Source organism: Panulirus ornatus, chromosome 71 (genome assembly GCF_036320965.1).
Source record: "Panulirus ornatus isolate Po-2019 chromosome 71, ASM3632096v1, whole genome shotgun sequence".
Taxonomy (NCBI): Eukaryota; Metazoa; Arthropoda; class Malacostraca; order Decapoda; family Palinuridae; genus Panulirus; species Panulirus ornatus.
Genome location: NC_092294.1, coordinates 11,940,549 through 11,962,732, shown reverse-complemented (window position 1 = coordinate 11,962,732; position 22,184 = coordinate 11,940,549). Strand labels below are relative to the sequence as shown.

General features: G+C 39.8%; 1 protein-coding gene across 2 annotated transcripts in view; it reads right to left on the bottom strand.

Annotated features, from left to right (window-relative positions):
• The window catches only part of LOC139747934 (ral GTPase-activating protein subunit alpha-1), a 143,360-nt gene that overhangs the window by 25,028 nt on the left and 96,148 nt on the right, over nucleotides 1-22,184 (bottom strand). For both annotated transcript variants that reach the window (XM_071660419.1, XM_071660420.1), the window contains exons 34-37: nucleotides 20,329-20,511; nucleotides 14,269-14,427; nucleotides 11,830-11,957; nucleotides 6,842-6,978 (exon numbers count right to left, since the gene is read on the bottom strand). In XM_071660419.1, the coding sequence (XP_071516520.1) occupies nucleotides 6,842-6,978; nucleotides 11,830-11,957; nucleotides 14,269-14,427; nucleotides 20,329-20,511 (607 nt within the window). The remainder of the gene's footprint in view (nucleotides 1-6,841; nucleotides 6,979-11,829; nucleotides 11,958-14,268; nucleotides 14,428-20,328; nucleotides 20,512-22,184) is intronic.

Genomic DNA, 22,184 nt, shown 5'->3' with positions numbered 1-22,184 from the left:
GGTCAATCTTTCCTCACTCATCCTCTCCATGTGCCCAAACCACTTCAAAACACCCTCCTCTGCTCTCTCAACCACGCTCTTTTTATTTCCACACATCTCTCTTACCCTTACGTTACTCACTCGATCAAACCACCTCACACCACACATTGTCCTCAAACATCTCATTTCCAGCACATCCATCCTCCTGCGCACAACTCTATCCATAGCCCACGCCTCGCAACCATACAACATTGTTGGAACCACTATTCCTTCAAACATACCCATTTTTGCTTTCCGAGATAATGTTCTCGACTTCCACACATTCTTCAAGGCTCCCAGAATTTTCGCCCCCTCCCCCACCCTATGATCCACTTCCGCTTCTATGGTTCCATCCACTGCCAGATCCACTCCCAGATATCTAAAACACTTCACTTCCTCCAGTTTTTCTCCATTCAAACTCACCTCCCAATACATATATATATATGTATTAAAAAAAATAAGAAAAAAAGGGGGCCAGGTGAGGATATTCCCTCAAAGGCCCAGTTCTCTGTTCTTAACGCTACCTCGCTAACGCGGGAAATGGCGAATAGTTTGAAAGAAAAAAGAAAAATATATATAAATGATACGCTGATGATACAGCGCTGGTGGCTGATTCATGTGAGAAACTGCAGAAGCTGGTGACTGAGTTTGGTAAAGTGTGTGAAAGAAGAAAGTTAAGAGTAAATGTGAATAAGAGCAAGGTTATTAGGTACAGTAGGGTTCAGGGTCAATTCAATTGGGAGGTGAGTTTGAATGGAGAAAAACTGGAGGAAGTGAAGTGTTTTAGATATCTGGGAGTGGATCTGGCAGTGGATGGAACCATAGAAGCGGAAGTGGATCATAGGGTGGGGGAGGGGGCGAAAATTCTGGGAGCCTTGAAGAATGTGTGGAAGTCGAGAACATTATCTCGGAAAGCAAAAATGGGTATGTTTGAAGGAATAGTGGTTCCAACAATGTTGTATGGTTGCGAGGCGTGGGCTATGGATAGAGTTGTGCGCAGGAGGATGGATGTGCTGGAAATGAGATGTTTGAGGACAATGTGTGGTGTGAGGTGGTTTGATCGAGTGAGTAACGTAAGGGTAAGAGAGATGTGTGGAAATAAAAAGAGCGTGGTTGAGAGAGCAGAGGAGGGTGTTTTGAAGTGGTTTGGGCACATGGAGAGAATGAGTGAGGAAAGATTGACCAAGAGGATATATGTGTCGGAGGTGGAGGGAACGAGGAGAAGAGGGAGACCAAATTGGAGGTGGAAAGATGGAGTGAAAAAGATTTTGTGTGATCGGGGCCTGAACATGCAGGAGGGTGAAAGGAGGGCAAGGAATAGAGTGAATTGGAGCGATGTTGTATACCGGGGTTGACGTGCTGTCAGTGGATTGAATCAGGGCATGTGAAGCGTCTGGGGAAAACCATGGAAGGCTGTGTAGGTATGTATATTTGCGTGTGTGGACGTGTGTATATACATGTGTATGGGGGGGGGGTTGGGCCATTCCTTTCATTTGTTTCCTTGCGGTACCTCGCAAACGCGGGAGACAGCGACAAAGTATAAAAAAAAAAAAAAAAAAAAAAAAAAAAAAAAATATATATATATATATATTTAATAAAATAAAAATAATATATATATATATATATATATATATATATATATATATATATATATATATATATATATATATATATATATATATCCCTGGAGGGTGATAGGGGAGAAAGAATACTTCCCACGTATCCCCTGCATGTCGTAGAAGGCTACTAAAAGGGAAGGGAGCGGTGACTGGAAATCCTCTTATCCCATTTATAAATTTTCCAAAAAAAGGAATGGAGAAGTGGGCCAAGTGAGGATATACCCTCTAAGGCTCACTCCTCTCTTCTTAATGCTATCTCGCTAATGCAGGATAAGGCGAGTATGTATGAAAAAAAGAAAAATGTATATATTTTTTCTTTTTCATACTATTTGCCATTTCCCATGTTAGTGAGGTAGCGTTAAGAACAGAGGACTGAGCCCTTGAGGGAATATCCTCACTTGGCCCCCTCCTCTGTTCCTTCTTTATATTCTTTATATTCTTTATATTCATTTATCATACTTGATCACTGTTTCCCGCATCAGTGAGACAGCGCCAGGAAACAAAACAAAAAGAGACCCATCCACTCATATGCACACACATATACATACATGCTCATACACGTAAATATACATACATATACATGTACATATTAACATATATGCATATACATATACATACATATACACAGCCATATACATATATACAAATGTACATGCTCATACTCACTTGCCTTCATCCATTCCCAGTGCCACCCTGCCCCACAAGAAACAGCATCGCCACCCCGTGTCAGTGAGGTAGCACCAAGAAAACAGACAAAAAAGGCCACATTCATTGGGGTGACACAGTATCGTTAAAATTTAAGAACAAAAAGATGTTTTGGAAGGCGGTAAATTACATGCATAAGATAAGAGAACAAATGGGAAAATAGGTGAAGGGGGCAAGGGGGGACATGTAGCAAGTACTGATGAAGTGAGGAGCAGATGAAGTGAGTATTCTGAAGGTTTGTGGAAGCTTTGTTCGATGATAGAGTGGCAGATGTAGGGTGCTTTGGTTGGAGTGGTGTACGAAGTGAGAGAGTTAGGGAGAGTGGTTTGGTGAAAAGAGAAGAGGTGGTGAAAGCCTTGTGGAAGATGAAATCAAGCAAGGCAATGGGTTTCGATGGTACTGCAGTTGAACTTATTAAGAAAGGAGGTGACTGCGCTGTTTATTGGTTGGTAAGGATATCCAATTTATGTATGGATCATGGTGAAGTGTCTGAGGATTGGTGGAATGCATGTACAGTGCCACTGTACAAAGGCAAAGGTGAGTGTTCAAACTACAGATGCGTATGCTTGTTGAGTATTCCTGGAAAACTGAGAGGGTGAGGGCATGTACAGAGCATCAAATTGGGGAGGAGCAGTATGGTTTTAGCAGTCGTAGAGGATATGTGGATCATGTGTTTACTTTGAAGAATATATGTGAAAAATACTTAGAAACACAGATGAATTTGTATGAAGCATTTATGGATCAAGAGGCATAAGATAGGTTAATAGAGATGCTTTGTGGAAGGTCTCAAGAATATGAAATATGGTGTAGGAGGTAAAATGCTAGAAACAGTGAAAAGTTTTCATCAAGGGTGTAAGGCATGTGTACGAGCAGAAAGAGAGGAGAGTGGCTGGTTCCCGGTTAAGGTTAGTCAGCAGCAGAGGGGTGTGATGTTCCCAGGATCGTTTAATTTGTTTATGAATGGGATGGTTAGGGGGGTAAATGCAAGAGTTTTGGAGAGAGGGGCGAGTATGCAGTCTGTTGGAAATGAAAGGGCCTGAGAAGTGTCAATTGCTGTCCAATGACAATACAGCAGTGGTGGCTGATTCAAGTGAGAAACTGCAGAAGTTGATGACTGAGTTTGGATAGAAAAGTATGTGACACGAGAAAGTTCAGGGTAAATATGAGTTAGAGCAAAGGTATCAGGCTCAGCAGGGATGAGGGGCAAGTTAGTTGGGATGTAAGTCTGAATGGAGAAAAATTAGGAGGAATGGCATATGGGGGAGGGGGCGAAGGTTCTGGGAGCAATAAAGAATGTGTGAAGAGCAAAAATGGGTATGTCTGAAGGAATATTAGTTCCCACAATATCATATGGTTGCAAGGCATGGGTTATAGATAGAGTTGTATGGAGGAGGGTGGATGTTTTTTAAATAAAATGTTTGAGGACAATATGTGGTGTGATGTGTTTTGATAGAGTAAATAATGAAAGGGTAAGAGAGATGTGTGGTAATAAAAAGAATGTGGTTGAGAGAGCAGAAGAGGGTGTGTTGAAACAGTTTGGACACATGGAGAGAATGAGTGAGGAAAGATTGACAAAGAGGATATACGTGTCAGAGGTGGAGGGAACAAGGAGAAGCTGGAGACCAAATTGGAGGTGGAAGGATGGAAGGAAAAACATTTTGAGCAATCAGGGCCTGAACATACAAGAGGGTGAAAGGCATGCAAGGAACAGAATGAATTGGAACAATGTGGTATACTGTGGTCGACATGCTGTCAATGGACTGAACCAGGGCATGTGAAGCATATGAGGTAAACCATGAAAAGGTCTGTGGGGCCTGGATGTGAAAAGGGAGCTGTGGTTTTGGTGCATTACATGTAACAGCTAGAGACTGAGTATGAGCAAATGTGGCCTTTTTTTTGTCTCTTCCTAGTGCTACCTCACTGTAAAGGGGGGGGGGGGGTATTTCCTGCAAGGTGGGGCGGGAACAGGAATGGATGAAGGCAGCAAGTATGAATATATACATGTGTATATATGTATGTGTCTGTGTATGTATATATATATGTATACATTGATAGGTATATGTAAGTATATGTGCGTGTATGGGCGTTTATGTATATATATGTGTATATGGGTGGTTTCTCCCCTATCCCTGGGGATAGGGGAGAAAGAATACTTCCCACGTATTCCCTGCGTGTCGTAGAAGGCGACTAAAAGGGGAGGGAGCTGGGGGCTGGAAATCCTCCCCTCTCGTCTTTTTTTGATTTTTCCAAAAGAAGGAACAGAGAACGAGGCCAGGTGAGGATATTCCCTCAGAGGCCCAGTCCTCTGTTCTTAACGCTACCTTGCTAACGCGGGAAATGGCAAATAGTATGAAAGATGGGTGGTTGGGCTATCCTTCCTCTGTTTCCTTGCACTACCTTACTGACATGGAAAACAGTGGTTGTGTATAATAATAACAATAAGTGGATGGGCTGTTCTTCATGTTTCCTTGTGATCAAGTATAAATAAATTTTTATATACAAAATGGTTTGAACATATGGAAAGGATGAGTGAGGATAAGTTGACAAAGGGGATATATAAGTTAGACGTGGAGGGAACAAGGAGCATGGGGAGACCAAATTGGAGATGGAAGGATGGAGTGAAAAGATTTTGAGCAAAAAGGGCCTGAACATGCAGGAGAGTGAAAGGCATGCATGGGACAGAATGAAAAGGCACAATGTGGTATACTGGGGTGAACATGTTGTCCATGGACTGAAGCAAGGCATGTGAAACATCCAGGATACACCATGGAAAGCTCTCTGGGGCCTGGATGTGGAGAGGCAGCTGTGGTTTCAGTGCATTACACAGGACAGCTTGAGAATGGATGTGAGCAGATAGACAAAAGGACGAACAGGAGCATTAAGCAGAAACATTAGGTATAAGCAGTAGGTAGGAACACTACGCAGGAGCATTGGGCAGTACAGTAAACCCTTGATTTAAATGACCATGATACAATGGATTTTGGATTTAACGGACCTAAAGATTCAGAAAAAAGACTACTGTATTACTACCACTATGGTCACAGCAAAATACTCTTCAACTGTTATTTCAGAAGTGATTTTATTTATCAAATAATCCTGCAATCCTCACAATTCAAAACAGCATCAAGTGATAGAAGAGTTAAGAGAAAGCGAGTGAACATATCTTTGGCACAGGAATAGGTTACATTCGAGTTAACAGACTTTCAGATTAATGGAAACCCCTTCCCTCCTATTAGTCCATTAAATTGAGGGTTTACTGTAATAGTAAGTTGGAACATTAGGGAGACACATTAGGTAGAAATAGTTGGTAGGAATATCAGGAAGATGCCTCTGAAAACACTATGCTAGAGTTGCCCTCTGCCAGTGACCTGTTAAGGGTGAGGCATTAAAGCAAACAGGTATCAAAGATAGACAGATAAATAGATAAGCTTCACAGTAAGGCTGCTAATGAAAGAATATATCCATCTCTCCTTCCTTCCCCTCCCCACTTCCCAAAATTTTGAAATACAGGAACCAAAGTTCAGACACCATTCAGTCACAAACAATCAAAGTAGACCTTAGAAGAGTGACCACGTGAGTGAATGTAAAGGCAGCTACTTCCCACCATTTTACATCTGTTTTGAGATGTGATGTGGCTAATCTCCAAACAAACACTATGCAAAGCTGTAAAAAATGTAATCTCTAAGTTATCCACATATGTTGCGACTCAGGACACTGTGACTGTGAAATTTTGCATACAACACAGATTCTCTCATAGTTTATCTATTTTTTTCATACATGCACAACATTTCCCACATCCTTCCAGCAACACACTCCTGCCCCTCTTAGTCACCCTCTAAGACATGCTGGGAATGTGTGGGTGGTATTCTTTCTCCACATACCCTAAGGGTAATTTCTTTAGCTTGATTCCTTTGGCTTAAAATAAACTTCATGAGTCTTCCTCAGCACTTATCATATTTCACTAGCTTGTCTCTAATACACTAATAAAATATTATGTTATATACGATATAAGAATTCCGGCAGATGATGCAGTAAAAATTCAAAAACAAACTACTATTGCCTTGTAAACACAAGGGCAAAACATCAAAATTTACAGCTCAAGAAACATTTCCCATATCACTGTAGTAAACATAAAAAACTTGGAGGAGTGCAACAGTATGGATTTTACTTACCATCTGGAATGGGGTCATCAACATTACTGAAAGCACTTCCCAAAGCCTTCCTCTGTTTAACCAAATAATACAACTGCTCTCCAAATACAAAGTTTTAATTGCATCTGTATAAAAGCAAAATTGGAAAACAACATTCTTCTGATTCCAATGCATCAACATAATTGATAAAGTTCTTTTGTATGGATCCTGCAACTATAAAATAAAAATCTTAAAAAAAAGATAGAGACATGGTTTACAAGTTACTCAAGTGCCTCATCCAAATAATCACAAGATCTATTCAAGGCATCATCAAAGCTTAAAAGATATCTGTGAGGAAGAATGACTTACCTGATGCACGTGTAGGTCCTGATGTGAATGTTGCTGGGAAGACAGGACAATACACTGAAGATATAAATGCTTCAAAAGTTGTGGCTTCACTGTATTGTTCTATGATAGTGTCTAATGCACGTGCTCTCTCTTCATAACTGACATGGAAGAAACAAGTTAGCTCTATAGCGTGATACATTTCTCTAGAAACCTATTTTACAATACTGTTCTAGCTTCAGACCAGATGAGGTTAAGACCATTACACCAAGATCATCATCCCTGGCACAATCCAGGATTGATAATACTTACTACAATATTCAAAGAGTATATCATATACTGAATACCCCTGCACAAAAGTAATGTGAATGGGGTCCCCAAATGACCTGCACCTTAAATTCTGGCACCATGTTTTCAAACTTTATCAATTCCTAAAACACTCCATGATAAAAAATTTATTTTTCAAATTGTTCATGAGTCTATGTCTATATGTCCTGCACTTGGTTGTTGCTTTTGCTTATGAGTTGTTGATGCTGCTGTTGATGTTTGTGTTACTGTTGTTGTGGCCCCAGGATCCACTTATGTGAATCCCACAGAAATCAGGTAATCTGCCAAGTCCCCTGGGTGATCCCAAAGATCTCAGATAGGAAAGACATTGAGGGAGTTGGATATGAACTGCTCTGTATTCTAATTGTTATGGCAGCAGCATAAACAAGGTCTTGTTTGAGGTCTATTATATTTGTAGGCTTGAAGTGGTGGGTGATATGCAGATGTAAGGAATGACTGCAAGACAGTTTTTTAGTAGCAAAAATTTAGAGAAGTTTACCTTAACTTGGGGTGTGCTAAAAAAAAAAAAGGTGTCAGGGGTAACTATTGACACTATATTTATGATACTTTTTCAATATCATATGAGTACAGGCATGTATTAGTAGTGAGCAAAGCTAACCATTGAAAATAAACTTAACACTGCTCATATTTTTTCATTCATCTTACTTCTGCCTCTAAAGACAAAATCTTTAAATTTTGGAAAACTTAAGTAAAGACATTTCAGAGGTCTGCAAATATCAGCCACTCATATTTGCAAATGATAAAATATTAAAGAAAATTCAGAGAAACACTACTAAAAAAACTCTTTCTGTCAAACTGATCTCATAGTTTTGAATATTTTCCAACTTCATTCATTTCTCTCAAAAAAGGACTCAAAAATTGTAATACTAAATCAAAACAATGACAGAACTTGGCAAGCAGCCACCAATCAGGGAAGTGTATTACTGGTACTACCTGCCTAGGTATCAGAAGGGTTAGTGATAACTGTGTAGTGAGCCAGCACTTCACTTGTTGTAAAGTGCATTCCTCTCACCCAAGTAGCTGTTTTTTTCTTTCTGTCTTACCCACATGTGGACTGCTGGCATTCTGAATATAAACATACAATCTCTCCTTGACATGCATAACACTTGACAACATATATAAAGGATACAATGGAATTCAAACAGTAACAGACCACTGGGTCCTTTCGAGGTTGTTGTGGTAGAGGAAGATATCAGAAACTCACAGAATAGAATGGTAAAAGTTGAAAAGTATAAAGATAATTCAAAGAGAGTAACCTGCAAGTTGTCATTTTCATTATGAAGATGCAAATAATGAAATTCATGGACCTGAAACAAAGTATTATCAAATCTATTCTTAAACATACCTATCGTACTGCTTTCAGCCACTCATTTTTCATAACTATAGATTTTCCTATGGTGAGTGCTATGCAATAGCCCTGCCTTTTGGCAATTTAATGAGGAGCATTAGGTAGAAAAATTATGTAGTAGTAGTAGGTAAGAATATTAGGCAGGAGTATTAGGTAGAAACAGTAAATAGAAGTAGTAGGTACGAACATTAGGCAGGAGCATTAGGTAGAAACATCAAGAAGTAGTAGGTAGGAACATCAGGCAGAGTTATAGGTAGAAGGAGTATGTTGGAACATTAGGCAGGAACATTAGGAAGACACATTAAGAGGAAGTACTTGGTAGGAACTTTAGGTAGGAGTCCCTGGAAACACCATACTAAAGTTGCCCTCTACCAGTGGTTTGTTAAGGGTGAGGCTTTGGCAAAGAAATGGCACTGGATTTCACCAGTTATGGAGACTCTTTTGCCATGACCATCTCCCTGAGGGAGTTCCTGGAGGAAAAGGGTGTCAGAGATATAGATAGAAAGAGACAGTTTGGTAACACAAGAGAATCAACAAGCGCTTTCCTTGGCTCTGAAGGATGCTGTTCAAACTGTGAAATACCAAAGGTGAGGTCACTGAATTCTCAACTGTTCCATGCTATGCATGAATAAACTGAATTAAAGGACCAACATTTGCTCTATCATTCAAAGGTATAAGAACTTTTCAGGGAAAAATCTTTTCTCATGTTATGTTGCTCAGAAAGAAAATTGAAATTTTTCTGAGAGATAAACAACTAGTTGGCAGACTATTCTAAGAATGAAGCCAGGCTGGCAAAGCTGACTTACTGAGTGATGTTTTTCAGCATTTGAATAATCTGAATGCTGAAGTCAGGAGATGAAATAAAACTAATGTTGATGTTGGTGACAAGATCTCTTTGCCCTAAAAAAAATTAGCACTTTGGCAGGGAAAAGAGGTCAAAAGGAAAATCTAGATTATTTAAAGGCCTGAATGAATTTCTTGCTGAGGTATCTAGCAATGACTCATCTGAGATCTTCAAAAACACTTGGCAGAAATTCATACCTAGCTAGATCAATACATCCCAGAAAGGTCGATCTTTAGAAACAGCTGGGTGAAAAATTCATTTGATTTGGATGTCCATGAAGTTGAGAATAAAGCTGGGGGACTCTAGGAAGAATTTAATCTCCAGAAAAATCTAGTGCTGTGACAGAAAGCTGCTCAAGGTTCTTGGTCACAGTTCTGGGCAAAGCTGCAGAGTAAATCTGTTGTGTCTCATAAAGGAGAGGAAGCTTCCTTTTCTAGCTGCTGTACATATATTTGAGAGGTAGGATTTTCTCATTTGATTCTGGTTATAATCAAGAAAAGAGCAAGATATCATCTTGTCCTACAGCATGATCTGCAATATGTCCTCTCCATTTACGTTCTGCCGAGAATAACTTAAATGATTGGGAAAATGCAGCATAAGGGTTATCAATGAATTTTGAAGGATTTCTAAAGTTTGTTTGTTTTCTACCTTCTCTTTGTTTTACAAAACCTTTTATGCGTGTATGTTTTCAAATTAATATTCTGTTTCTATGTGATTAAAGGATCATATCAGTGGTTTAAAGGACTTTTGCAATTTCAAGACATAGATTAGAAAATTTTAGATCTGAATTTACAAACACTGCACTAGTGTTGCCTTCTGCCAGTGACCTGTTAAGTGTGAGGCACTAAAGGCTAAAAAGTGGCACTGGAGTTCACTAGTTATGGAGACTCTATTGCCATGCTGTCCCTTTGTGGGAGTTCTAACTGAAACACGCATCAGAGATATAGATAGACAGAATTTACATCAGACATCTTTTAAACTTAAATACTCATAAAATAAGAATAACATATGAACCGTGTTGGGGATGAGAGAGCTTGGGAAGTGAGTCAGTTGTTGTTCGCTGATGATACCGCGCTGGTGGCTGATTCATGTGAGAAACTGCAGAAGCTGGTGACTGAGTTTGGTAAAGTGTGTGAAAGAAGAAAGTTAAGAGTAAATGTGAATAAGAGCAAGGTTATTAGGTACAGTAGGGTTGAGGGTCAATTCAATTGGGAGGTGAGTTTGAATGGAGAAAAACTGGAGGAAGTGAAGTGTTTTAGATATCTGGGAGTGGATCTGGCAGCGGATGGAACCATGGAAGCGGAAGTGGATCATAGGGTGGGGGAGGGGGCGAAAATTCTGGGAGCCTTGAAGAATGTGTGGAAGTCGAGAACATTATCTCGGAAAGCAAAAATGGGTATGTTTGAAGGAATAGTGGCTCCAACAATGTTGTATGGTTGCGAGGCATGGGCTATGGATAGAGTTGTGCGCATGAGGATGGATGTGCTGGAAATGAGATGTTTGAGGACAATGTGTGGTGTGAGGTGGTTTGATCGAGTAAGTAACGTAAGGGTAAGAGAGATTTGTGGAAATAAAAAGAGCGTGGTTGAGAGAGCAGAAGAGGGTGTTTTGAAATGGTTTGGTCACATGGAGAGAATGAGTGAGGAAAGATTGACCAAGAGGATATATGTGTCGGAGGTGGAGGGAACGAGGAGAAGAGGGAGACCAAATTGGAGGTGGAAAGATGGAGTGAAAAAGATTTTGTGTGATCGGGGCCTGAAAATGCAGGAGGGTGAAAGGAGGGCAAAGAATAGAGTGAATTGGAGCGATGTCGTATACCGGGGTTGACGTGCTGTCAGTGGATTGAATCAAGGCATGTGTATGGGGGTGGGTTGGGCCATTTCTTTCGTCTGTTTCCTTGCGCTACCTCGCAAACGCGGGAGACAGCGACAAAGCAAAAAAAAAAAAAAAAAGTGAACCGTGTGTATGTAAGTTTATATTCATATATATATTGTACTTAAATATTATCCGAAGGTCCTGTTGGTGGTCAGTTTAGCATCAGATAAAATGGTTGGGAACCATATCCTTATTAAAAAAAAATTTGAATCTATGATTATGTTGGGATGAAGAATATATACCAGAACACTGCTTGAGCTGAATTAAAAAATCTAATACAATGATGAACAATAGACAGATTACAATGTTGCCCAGTGAGTAAGATAGAATCCTGCAACTGAAGCATGTTAGTTATGCCAGATCTTCCTATGACATGACACATAAATCTAAAACATATATGATGGCAACATAACCCAGTCCACTGGGCCTACCACTATAATAAAATCAAAATCTTCAAGATGAAAATGTACAAAGCACAATAATGCAACCAAAGTCAAGTTGACAATAGTCCAATGCCTTAATTGGAAGATTACGGATGTTCCAGTTAAGAATAATAAGCGTATCAATAATACTATAGAATATCATCCAAGAACTTACAAATTCTGATAAAGAGCCAGTCGACTACGTTTGGCTCTTGAAGCATTAATGGCTGTACTACGCACAAGCCCTGGCAGTACTTTGTGAGCCACTATTGCACCATCAAACAATGGTCCAAAAAATGGAACCTGAAAGAAGATATGAAATCAAATATAAAGATTATCAAAATATCTTCCTTACATGCGAAACAATAACAGAATATTACAACTGAAAAAGGAACTGGCAATACCATTATAACCTATCAGCTTGCAACTGGTCCCCCTTCCCACTGTTTTTATATGAAGACTAGCAACAAAAGAACTGGCAAACAGAATATCTCCTTTCTTTACACATCAAAAATGAGACATTCCATCCCTTGCTTTGTCTTTCCCTCTTCCTTTAGCTTTTCCACTTTCAAAAGGCAGGTCTACAATCATCCAAGATGCTCAAATGAATCCCTAATACACATTTTTTCTTTAAAATTAAATAATCATTTAACAAGGGCATATCTTTACCTATGCCATGTCAGCAAGTATATTAAGCTATTTACATATATACTTAATCGAAGAAGAAATGATTTTATCATAAATATTGAGGTTTCTCTCTGAACAGCTTTAATTCAAAGATAAAAAAATCTTTATTAGGAAAACTGAGATATGGATGTGACCTGATGTGTTAACAGCAAATGAAAGCATAAAGGGATGGTTGGTGAAAGAGGGGATTACCAACTGACAAGATTACTGGTGACAACGCTAAGATGACAGGTGCTAATAAAAGTTTTGTGCAGAATGGGGTATTATGAGAAAGGAATTGTGTAAAAGTGGACTGGTATCAGACAGCTTCTGGCAAAAGAATGGTCAGCCAAAAGATGTAGCTGATTTGAGGAGATGGCACGAAAGTGAAATGGCATGAGAAGACCAAGTATGAATGGCAATAACATGAAAGTTGGGTCTGATAAACTGGGAAAAGTGCAAAGATCATGATATTGTAATGACTCCAGATAAATACTATATGGGTACAGCCTGAAGAATAAAATGGCAAGATAAAACTAATGCAGAGCATTAGTAATATATTCATGGACACACAACATTGCTAAATAAGACCAAACTCTTTGAGGAAGACTAAAAACATCTATCTATCTATCTATTTACATCTCTGATGCCTGTTCCCAACTGGAACTCCCTCAAGTGGGGGGGCTAGGGCAACAGAGTCTCCATAATCAATGAATTCCAGAGCTGCTTCATAAACTTTAATGCATCACCCTTACCAGGCCACCAGCAAAGGGCAACACTAGCATGGTATTTGCAAAGTCCTTCTTACTGCTTCTACCTATTGCTATCTATCTATCTGTATCTCTGATGCCTGTTCCCTTCTGGAACACCCTTAAGGGGATGGCCATGGAATTAAAGTCTTCATAACTAGTGAACTCCAGTGCCGCTTCTTAGCCTTTAGTGCCTTACCCTTAACAGGCCACTGGCAGAAGGCAACTCTACTGCAGCATTTGCAGAGGCTCCTACCTAATGGTTCTGCTGGCTAATGTTTCTACCTAATGCTCTTGCCTAAACGTTCCGATCTATCACTACTATCTATTGTTCTTACCAGTTTGCCAAAAGGCTGAACGAGCACATAGCACTCACCGCAGTGCGAGTTGTGTCATGTATGACAAGGAGAGATTGTACGTTTGTGGACAGAATGTTGGTAGCCCATGTGCAGGTGATGCAGAGAGAAAAGACAGCTACTTGGGTCAGAGGAGTGCAGCTTGACTACTACTGAAGTGCTGGCTCACTATGCAGAAGTCACTAACCATCCCAACACTAAGGTGGGCAGTACTGGTAATATACCTCCCTGGTTATTGGCTGTCTACCATCTTCTACCTACCAACTAAAACAAGCTCCAAAAATGAGCCACCTACTTGATTACAGTCATATACTGTTGTTATACAAGACTGAGACAAGATGAGGAATTATATAAATTAGTGATGGATGGAGATCACTTTCAGTTTCTGTAGGAAAGGGTGAAGAGGAAGAAACTGGCCACAAAAGGTATTAGAAGCAATAGACATGGGAGATACTGCCACTAAAACTGAATAAAAAAGAGGAAAATTACAGTTAGAACAAAAGGGAAAGGCTGATTAAGAATACTTTCAAAATCGAATATAATAGCTGTAAGATGCTTAGGTAAACCACAAAACGTTTTATATTGCAAGAAAATGCTAAGAAGTTCAGAAGGCAGAAAAACAAGTAGAATATGAAAACAGCACCAACAACATACAAACATTAATACAAGGAATATCAAATTGTGGGAAAATAGGTATAAAAGTATTACCTATAAATGGTGGCAAAGAAAAAGATTTATGTACTGCAGAGGAGATATTAAAATAGATATTACTTAAGATTTTAAGATGATATTAACCAAGGAACTAAATTATATGAGTGAGGAGTGGATGTATATTGAGCTTACCTCTGACTTTGTAGAAATCTGTATTCTATACAGTCTGTTTGGTAGCGGATAAATAACTATAAGGACATCACAAAATTCAGTGGGAATGATGCCTCTACGGTAGTCACGTGTATGTTCTGACCACACAATGTGAACTTCGTCATTACCCAAGTGGCGAGTCTGTGAAACAAAATCAAAGTGTATTAGTGCAGTACAGTTAATCAATAAAACACAATTCAAGTAATCACACTTTGATCTATTTTATACTCTGTTAACCTTTTCCTGTCTTAGCAAAGTAATGTCCTAAACAAAGAGACAAGCCCTCAAGATAAAAACTATTCCTTAGCTTCTGTTCCAACCTTTACAATGTAATAATACAGGAAGGGAGAATGCAATGTCAGCTACAACAAAAAATAAAAAGAAATTAAGTAGTAAGCAGGGCAGCTGCATCATACAGTGGCTGTGTCAGAAATGCAATCTTTTGTAAACATTAGCCTTGAACACATCCATAACACAAAAAATGAGAAGGCTTTGTAGAGGAGGATGAAAGTAAAGGTGTTAGGGGCACTTAGGCTTCTGAAAATTGTTAATCAATGAGTTACATAGTTCTCTGCTAAACCCTGGCAAGAATCACTTTAAAGGCTTGTCATTCACCTCCCAATACACAGCAGTGTTATTCCAAATTTGGTAATATATATCTTTTGATTACATTTCACACAGAAAATGAATACATGAATGGAGCAGAGGAAACCCATTTTCTTGACACATCTCTAGCTATGGCAGAGATTTGTTGCCTCCCAAAGAGGTATGAGTAACAGGCATGAAACACTTCTACAAAAGATGTTTTATGCAGCTTTTTTCTTTTTTAGTGCAAAGGAAGTTAAAAGTCATAATATTTGTGTAACACTGCCAATACCTAGGTTTTGAAGGCACTGAGCGACAGGTGCAAGATCATCCCTGAGAGCAGAAGTGACAATGCAGCAAAACTAATGGAGATTAACATAAACCTAGGAGCATTAGGGAGACTAAGACTCTGAACAAGAGTTTGTGCTGCAAAAGAAGTCTTTTTTTATAGTTGATTGATGTTTTCATTGTTAGTGAGGTAGTACGAGGAACAGATGAAGAAAGGCCGCTTCCACTCACAGTTAGTCTCAAGCTGTCAAGTGTAATGCACTGAAATCACAGCTCCCCATCCACAACCAGACTCTGCTGGCTTTTCCAAGGTTTTCCCCTAATGCTTCACATGCCTTGGTTCATTCCAGTGACACATCAACCCCAGGATACCACATCATTCCAATTCACTCTATCCCAAGCACACTTTTCATCTTCCTGCATGTTCAGTCCTTGATTGCTAAAATCTTTTTCACCTCATCCTTCCACCTCCAATTTGGTCTCCCCACTCTCCTTGTTCCCTCCACGTATATCCTCTTCGTCAATCTTTCCTTACTCATTCTACTCACTCCTTCCATATGTCCAAATCATTTCAGTAAACCCTCTTCTGATCTAAAGCCAAAACAGAGATCTGGAGAACCCCAGTTTATGAAAAAGGCTTGGAATGTGATCCATCAATAAATACCTGTAAATGAAAGGAATGTGGGTGTCTGAAGATTAGATAACAGGTGACATGCCAAGAAAGGAGATTTGTTCAAAAGAGCCATATGCTACACTTTGGTAAAAGGTACAAAGTTGGCAAAACCAATTGGGTAGGATTCAACTTTGCTAAAGTTATGAATATGGGAAGAAAAGAGATCAGTCAATAATTCAGACAGGATGTACTACTGCCTTTCAGAAAGTGGCTCTCACAGCTGGTTGTTTGTTAAGATCAGTTTCCACATATGTGGAGCTCTCATTCTTGGTACCAAGCTTAATGTTAGCAAAGTTGCATGAATCTACCCAGGTTCATTTTTTTTTTTTCCCCAAATGAAGGAACAGAGAAGGGGGCCAGGTGAGGATATTCCCTCAGAGGCCCAGTCCTCTGTTCTTAACGCTACCTTGCTGAGGCGGGAAATGGCGAATAGTATGAAAGAAATAAAAGAAGCTCCAGTCACAGACAAAAGTCCACATCAAGGCCAGGCCTTCACTGAAATATAGAGAATAATGAAAGAAAAAGAAAAGACAAGGGAAAATACATACAAATTTTGGAGGAAGTGAAACCTGTCTTTTTTTTTTTTAATATGAGCCATGTCATAGTTATTGGGAAAGACATGACAAGGGAGAGGGTTCTAAAGCTTCAATGAGTAGGGAAAGCAGTTATCAAAACAACCCACCCTTGAGTTGCCAATGGCCACGCAGTAATCATGTGATGCAGCAGTATGCCGAGTATTGCATGGTCTACCTAGTGGTGGGGGCACACAAGCAGCCAGCTCTCAGAAGCAAAAACCAGAGTAATACCTACAGAAGTGGGGAAAGGAATCAACATTATGGCAAAGAGAAAGAGGGTCAAGTTTGGAGGTTTGCCCGGGACAGTTTATAGGTCGGACTGCTTTTGACTCAACTTTGTCAAGTTAGGATGTGGGAGTTTACTCCATACAAGGACAAATCAATCCTTCGTATAAAAGGAGTAAGTGTTCAAAAGAAAGGAAAGAAATTTTGGCATTTAAACTGGACATCGCTTTTTTTTTAGGCAGACTTAGCCATTCCCACAATATGGGGTTTCCAAGAAAGAGTAGATCTTACAATAATAAAGAGTATGTTTACTGAGTCAAGAGGTGGAAATACAGAAGCATGAAAGGAGAGACGAGAGTAGTGAGGATTTTTCAAAAGAACTGGGCAGAAATTGTGTCTTGGAGGCATTAAGCTTATCTAGATTATGTCTACCCCACTGAGACATCATGTCCAAGTCTGACTTTATTAAGCAAGCTGTGTCTGGACAAGATGCAGATCGAGTGAGAGAAGGAGCAGAATTGATGGATGTGGATGAATGCAGTGCAGAGTTGTCAGCATATGAGCATATCTGATTATTTGTGGAAGAGAGGAAGTCATTTAGAAAAAAAAGGTAGTAACAAAGTAGGGGACAAGATAGAACCTTGAGGGACACTGCTGTTGATGGAGAAAATGGAGGAGGCTGATCCATCAATTCCCACAGAGATAGATCAGCCAGAGAGAAAGCTATATATGAAGGCAGGGCTAGCACACAGCACTCACTGCAAGAAAACTTGAATTATGAAGACTGAGTTAGGTGTTGCCATGTGTTGCTAAGGTTTTCTAATTCATGCTGTCATGAATAACTAAAAAAAATGCCTTAAGAAAACAATAACTGGATTTCCATGACAATTTACCATTCTCCATCTCTTACTTTTTCTTGTCTCTCTACTATCCCTTCTCACCCTTTATATACTTCTCCAATACATCTCTTTATCAATATTTTTATTGCATTTTTATTATACTTAATTGCCATCACCTACTTTAGCGAGGTAGTGCAAGGAAACAGACGAATGAATGGCCTAACCCACCCACGTGGATACACATGTATACATAATCGCCCACACATGCATATTAACATACCTATACATTTCAATGTGTACATACATATATATACGGAGACACATTTATATATTCATACTTGCTGCCTTCATTCATTCCCGTCACCACACCACCACACATGAAATCCCAACCCCCCCTTCCACTGCCACCGCGAGGTAGCGCTAGGAAAAGACAAAAAAGGCCACATTCGTTCATGCTCAGTCTCTAGTTGTTATGTGTAATGCACCGAAAACACAGCTCCCTTTCCACATCCGGGCCCCACAAAACTTTCCATGGTTTACCCGAGATGCTTCACATGCCCTGGTTCTATCCAATGACAGCACATCAACCCCGTTATACCTCATCATTCCAATTCACTCTATTCCTTGCAAGCCTTTCACCCTCCTCTATGTTCAGGCCCCGATCACTCAAAATCTTTTTCACTCCATCCTTCCACTTCCAATTTGGTCTCCTGCTTCTCCTTGTTGCCTCTACCTCTGACAGACATATCCTCTTTGTCAATCTTTCCTCACTCATTCTCTCAATGTGACCAAACCACCAAACCATTTCAATGCACCCTCTTCTGCTCTCTCAACCACACTCTTTAGTACCACATATCTCTCTTACCATTTCATTACTTAGTTGGTCATATCACCTCACACCACAAATTGTCCTCAAACATTTCATTTCCAACACATCCACCCTCCTCAGCACAACCCTATCTATAGTCCATGCCTCGAAACCATACAACATTGTTGGAACCACTATCCCTTCGACATACCCACTTCTGCTCTCTGAGATAACATTCTCGCCGTCCACACTTTCTTCAACACTCCCAGAACCTTCGCCCCCCTCCCCCACCCTGTGACTCACTTCCACTTCCATGGTTCCATCCCCAGCTAAACCCACTCCAAGATATCTAAAACACTTCACTTCCTCCAGTGTTTCTCCATTAAAACTTACCTCCCAATTAACTTTTCCCTTAACCCTACTGAACATAATAACATTGCTCTTATTGACATTTCATCTCAGCATTTTTCTTTCACACACTTTACCAAACTCAGTCACCAACTTCTGCAGTTTCTCACCCAAATCAGCCAACAGCACTGTACCATCAGCAAACAACAACTGACTCACTTCCCAAGCCCTCTCATCCACAACAGACTGCATACTTGCCCCTCTCTTCAAAACTCTTGCATTCACCTCCCTAACAACCCTATCCATAAACAAATTAAACAACCATGGAGACATAACGCACCCCTGCCACAAACCGACATTCACTGGGAACCAATCACTTTCCTCTCTTCCCACTTGTACACATGCCGTACATTCTTAATAAAAACTTTTCACTGCTTCTAGCAACTTACCTCCCACACCATATACTTTTAATACCTTCCACAAAGCATCTCTATCAAACCTATCATATCCCTTCTCCAGATCCATAAATGCTACACACAAATTCATCTATTTTTCTAAGTATTTCTCACATACAATCTTCAGAGCAAACATCTGATCCACACATCCTCTGCCACTTCTGAAACCACACTACTCTTCCCCAATCTGATGCTCTGTACATGCCTTTACCCTCTCAATCAATATCAAATTATTTATCAGTACCAAATTAAGTATTAAATATCTCCCAAATCCACATATACTCTCCTTTTCCAATTCCTTATAAACCTTTCTCTTTTTTCTTCTACTTTATATCTCTGTATATGTTACCTTGTAATCCTTAATCTCTCCTAGTTGCACAACACTTAACACAAAATTCCTTTACATAGAATGATAACGTAAGGGTAAGAGAGATGTGTGGAAATAAAAAGAGCGTGGTTGAGAGAGCAGAAGAGGGTGTTTTGAAATGGTTTGGTCACATGGAGAGAATGAGTGAGGAAAGATTGACCAAGAGGATATATGTGTCGGAGGTGGAGGGAACGAGGAGAAGAGGGAGACCAAATTGGAGGTGGAAAGATGGAGTGAAAAAGATTTTGTGTGATCGGGGCCTGAACACGCAGGAGGGTGAAAGGAGGGCAAAGAATAGAGAGAATTGGAGCGATGTGGTATACCGGGGTTGACGTGCTGTCAGTGGATTGAATCAAGGCATGTGTATGGGGGTGGGTTGGGCCATTTCTTTCGTCTGTTTCCTTGCGCTACCTCGCAAACGCGGGAGACAGCAAAAAAAAAAAAAAAGAAAAAAAAAAAAATATATATATATATATATATATATATATATATATATATATATATATATATATATACATATATATATATACATATCCCTGGGGATAGGGGAGAAAGAATACTTCCCATGTATTCCCTGCATGTTGTAGAAGGCGACTAAAAGGGGAGGGAGCGGGTGGCTGGAAATCTTCCCCTCTCGTTTTTTTTTTAATTTTCCAAAAGAAGGAACAGAAAAGGGGGCCAGGTGAGGATATTCCCTCAAAGGCCCAGTCCTCTGTTCCTAACGCTACCTTGCTAATGCAGGAAATGGCGAATAGTATGAAAGAAGAAGAAAGAAGAATGATAATCCCTAGTAATGCTTATGAGAAGTAATCTAACACAAAATAATTTCTACACTTTATCTAAAAATACTCATATTTAGGAGTAAATTTCAAAACACACCTTCTGTAACATGCTCTGCTCAGAAAATGATGGCATACGAGTTGATACATGGAAGACCACTTCTGTTAACGATGTTGCATAGTATGGAGCAGTTTCCCCAGTTGATCCATTGCGCTGAAGGCCACCAAGGAAACCTGTGTGTGTTGCCAATTCCACCTCCCAACCTAAACCACCAACAAACTCCTGTGAAGAATTATCAATTAAAAGTTGCATTATGAGAGCATTAGCTCTATGCACACACAAAATATTAATTCTTGAGTGGTGCATCGCATCAATATCCATGTATTCTTGAGTGGTGCATCGCATCGATATCCATGTATTCTAAGTTTCTCTAAAGATAATAAGAGAGGTCTGAATAAATTACAGCATCTTAAGCAAATAAAATTAAAACTTATGTGAACATTGGCAAAATATCCAAAACACTATCCATCTTACAAAACCCACTAATCAACCAATGTTTAAATCCATCTCATTATTAATGGGTATATACTTACACTCCATCCTTACACTTTTTAATATATTACACTATACAATATGGGTGGAGGAGCCACCTACACTCTGCCATTGCAACTTTTAATCTATCATATGATATGGGGGGAGAAGCCTCCTACCAATGTCCTTTGAACAGGAGAGGTGCAGACTGTTTTATGCTAATTCTAACACTTGAGCATTTACACCTCTATAATACAGGTGATCCATGAATTCTATTCTAAATAATAATTCTAATATAAAAAAAAACTAGGATGGCTGTTAGTAGTCTCTGCCTGCTCAAATTTACGCAGCAAGTGAAAACCCACCTTTCGTAAGGCTGTACCACTAGGGGTACAGTCTCATCAAAGAACTTCACATTTCAAAAGAGCCTACATATCTCAACTACTAAAAGTAAAGCAGCCTTAGGCAGCTGGAGACTTTGAAAAGAGGTTATGGGTAATATCCAGTCTCTTTCTTGGAATGAAATCCTAAGGTAATTATCAATGAAATATATATACAAAAATATATATGAAATGTAGGTTTGCGGCAGGGGTGTGTGATGTCTCCATGGTTGTTTAATTTGTTTATGGATGGGGTTGTTTGGGAGGTGAATGCAAGAGTTTTGGAAAGAGGGGCAAGTATGAAGTCTGTTGGGGATGAGGGAGCTTGGGAAGTGAGTCAGTTGTTGTTCGCTGATGATACAGCGCTGGTGGCTGATTCATGTGAGAAACTGCAGAAGCTGGTGACTGAGTTTGGTAAAGTGTGTGAAAGAAGAAAGTTAAGAGTAAATGTGAATAAGAGCAAGGTTATTAGGTACAGTAGGGTTGAGGGTCAAGTCAACTGGGAGGTAAGTTTGAATGGAGAAAAACTGGAGGAAGTAAAGTGTTTTAGATATCTGGGAGTGGATCTGGCAGCGGATGGAACCATGGAAGTGGAAGTGGATCATAGGGTGGGGGAGGGGGCGAAAATTCTGGGAGCCTTGAAGAATGTGTGGAAGTCGAGAACATTATCTCGGAAAGCAAAAATGGGTATGTTTGAAGGAATAGTGGTTCCAACAATGTTGTATGGTTGCGAGGCGTGGGCTATGGATAGAGTTGTGCGCAGGGAGGATGGATGTGCTGGAAATGAGATGTTTGAGGACAATGTGTGGTGTGAGGTGGTTTGATCGAGTAAGTAACGTAAGGGTAAGAGAGATGTGTGGAAATAAAAAGAGCGTGGTTGAGAGAGCAGAAGAGGGTGTTTTGAAATGGTTTGGGCACATGGAGAGAATGAGTGAGGAAAGATTGACCAAGAGGATATATGTGTCGGAGGTGGAGGGAACGAGGAGAAGTGGGAGACCAAATTGGAGGTGGAAAGATGGAGTGAAAAAGATTTTGTGTGATCGG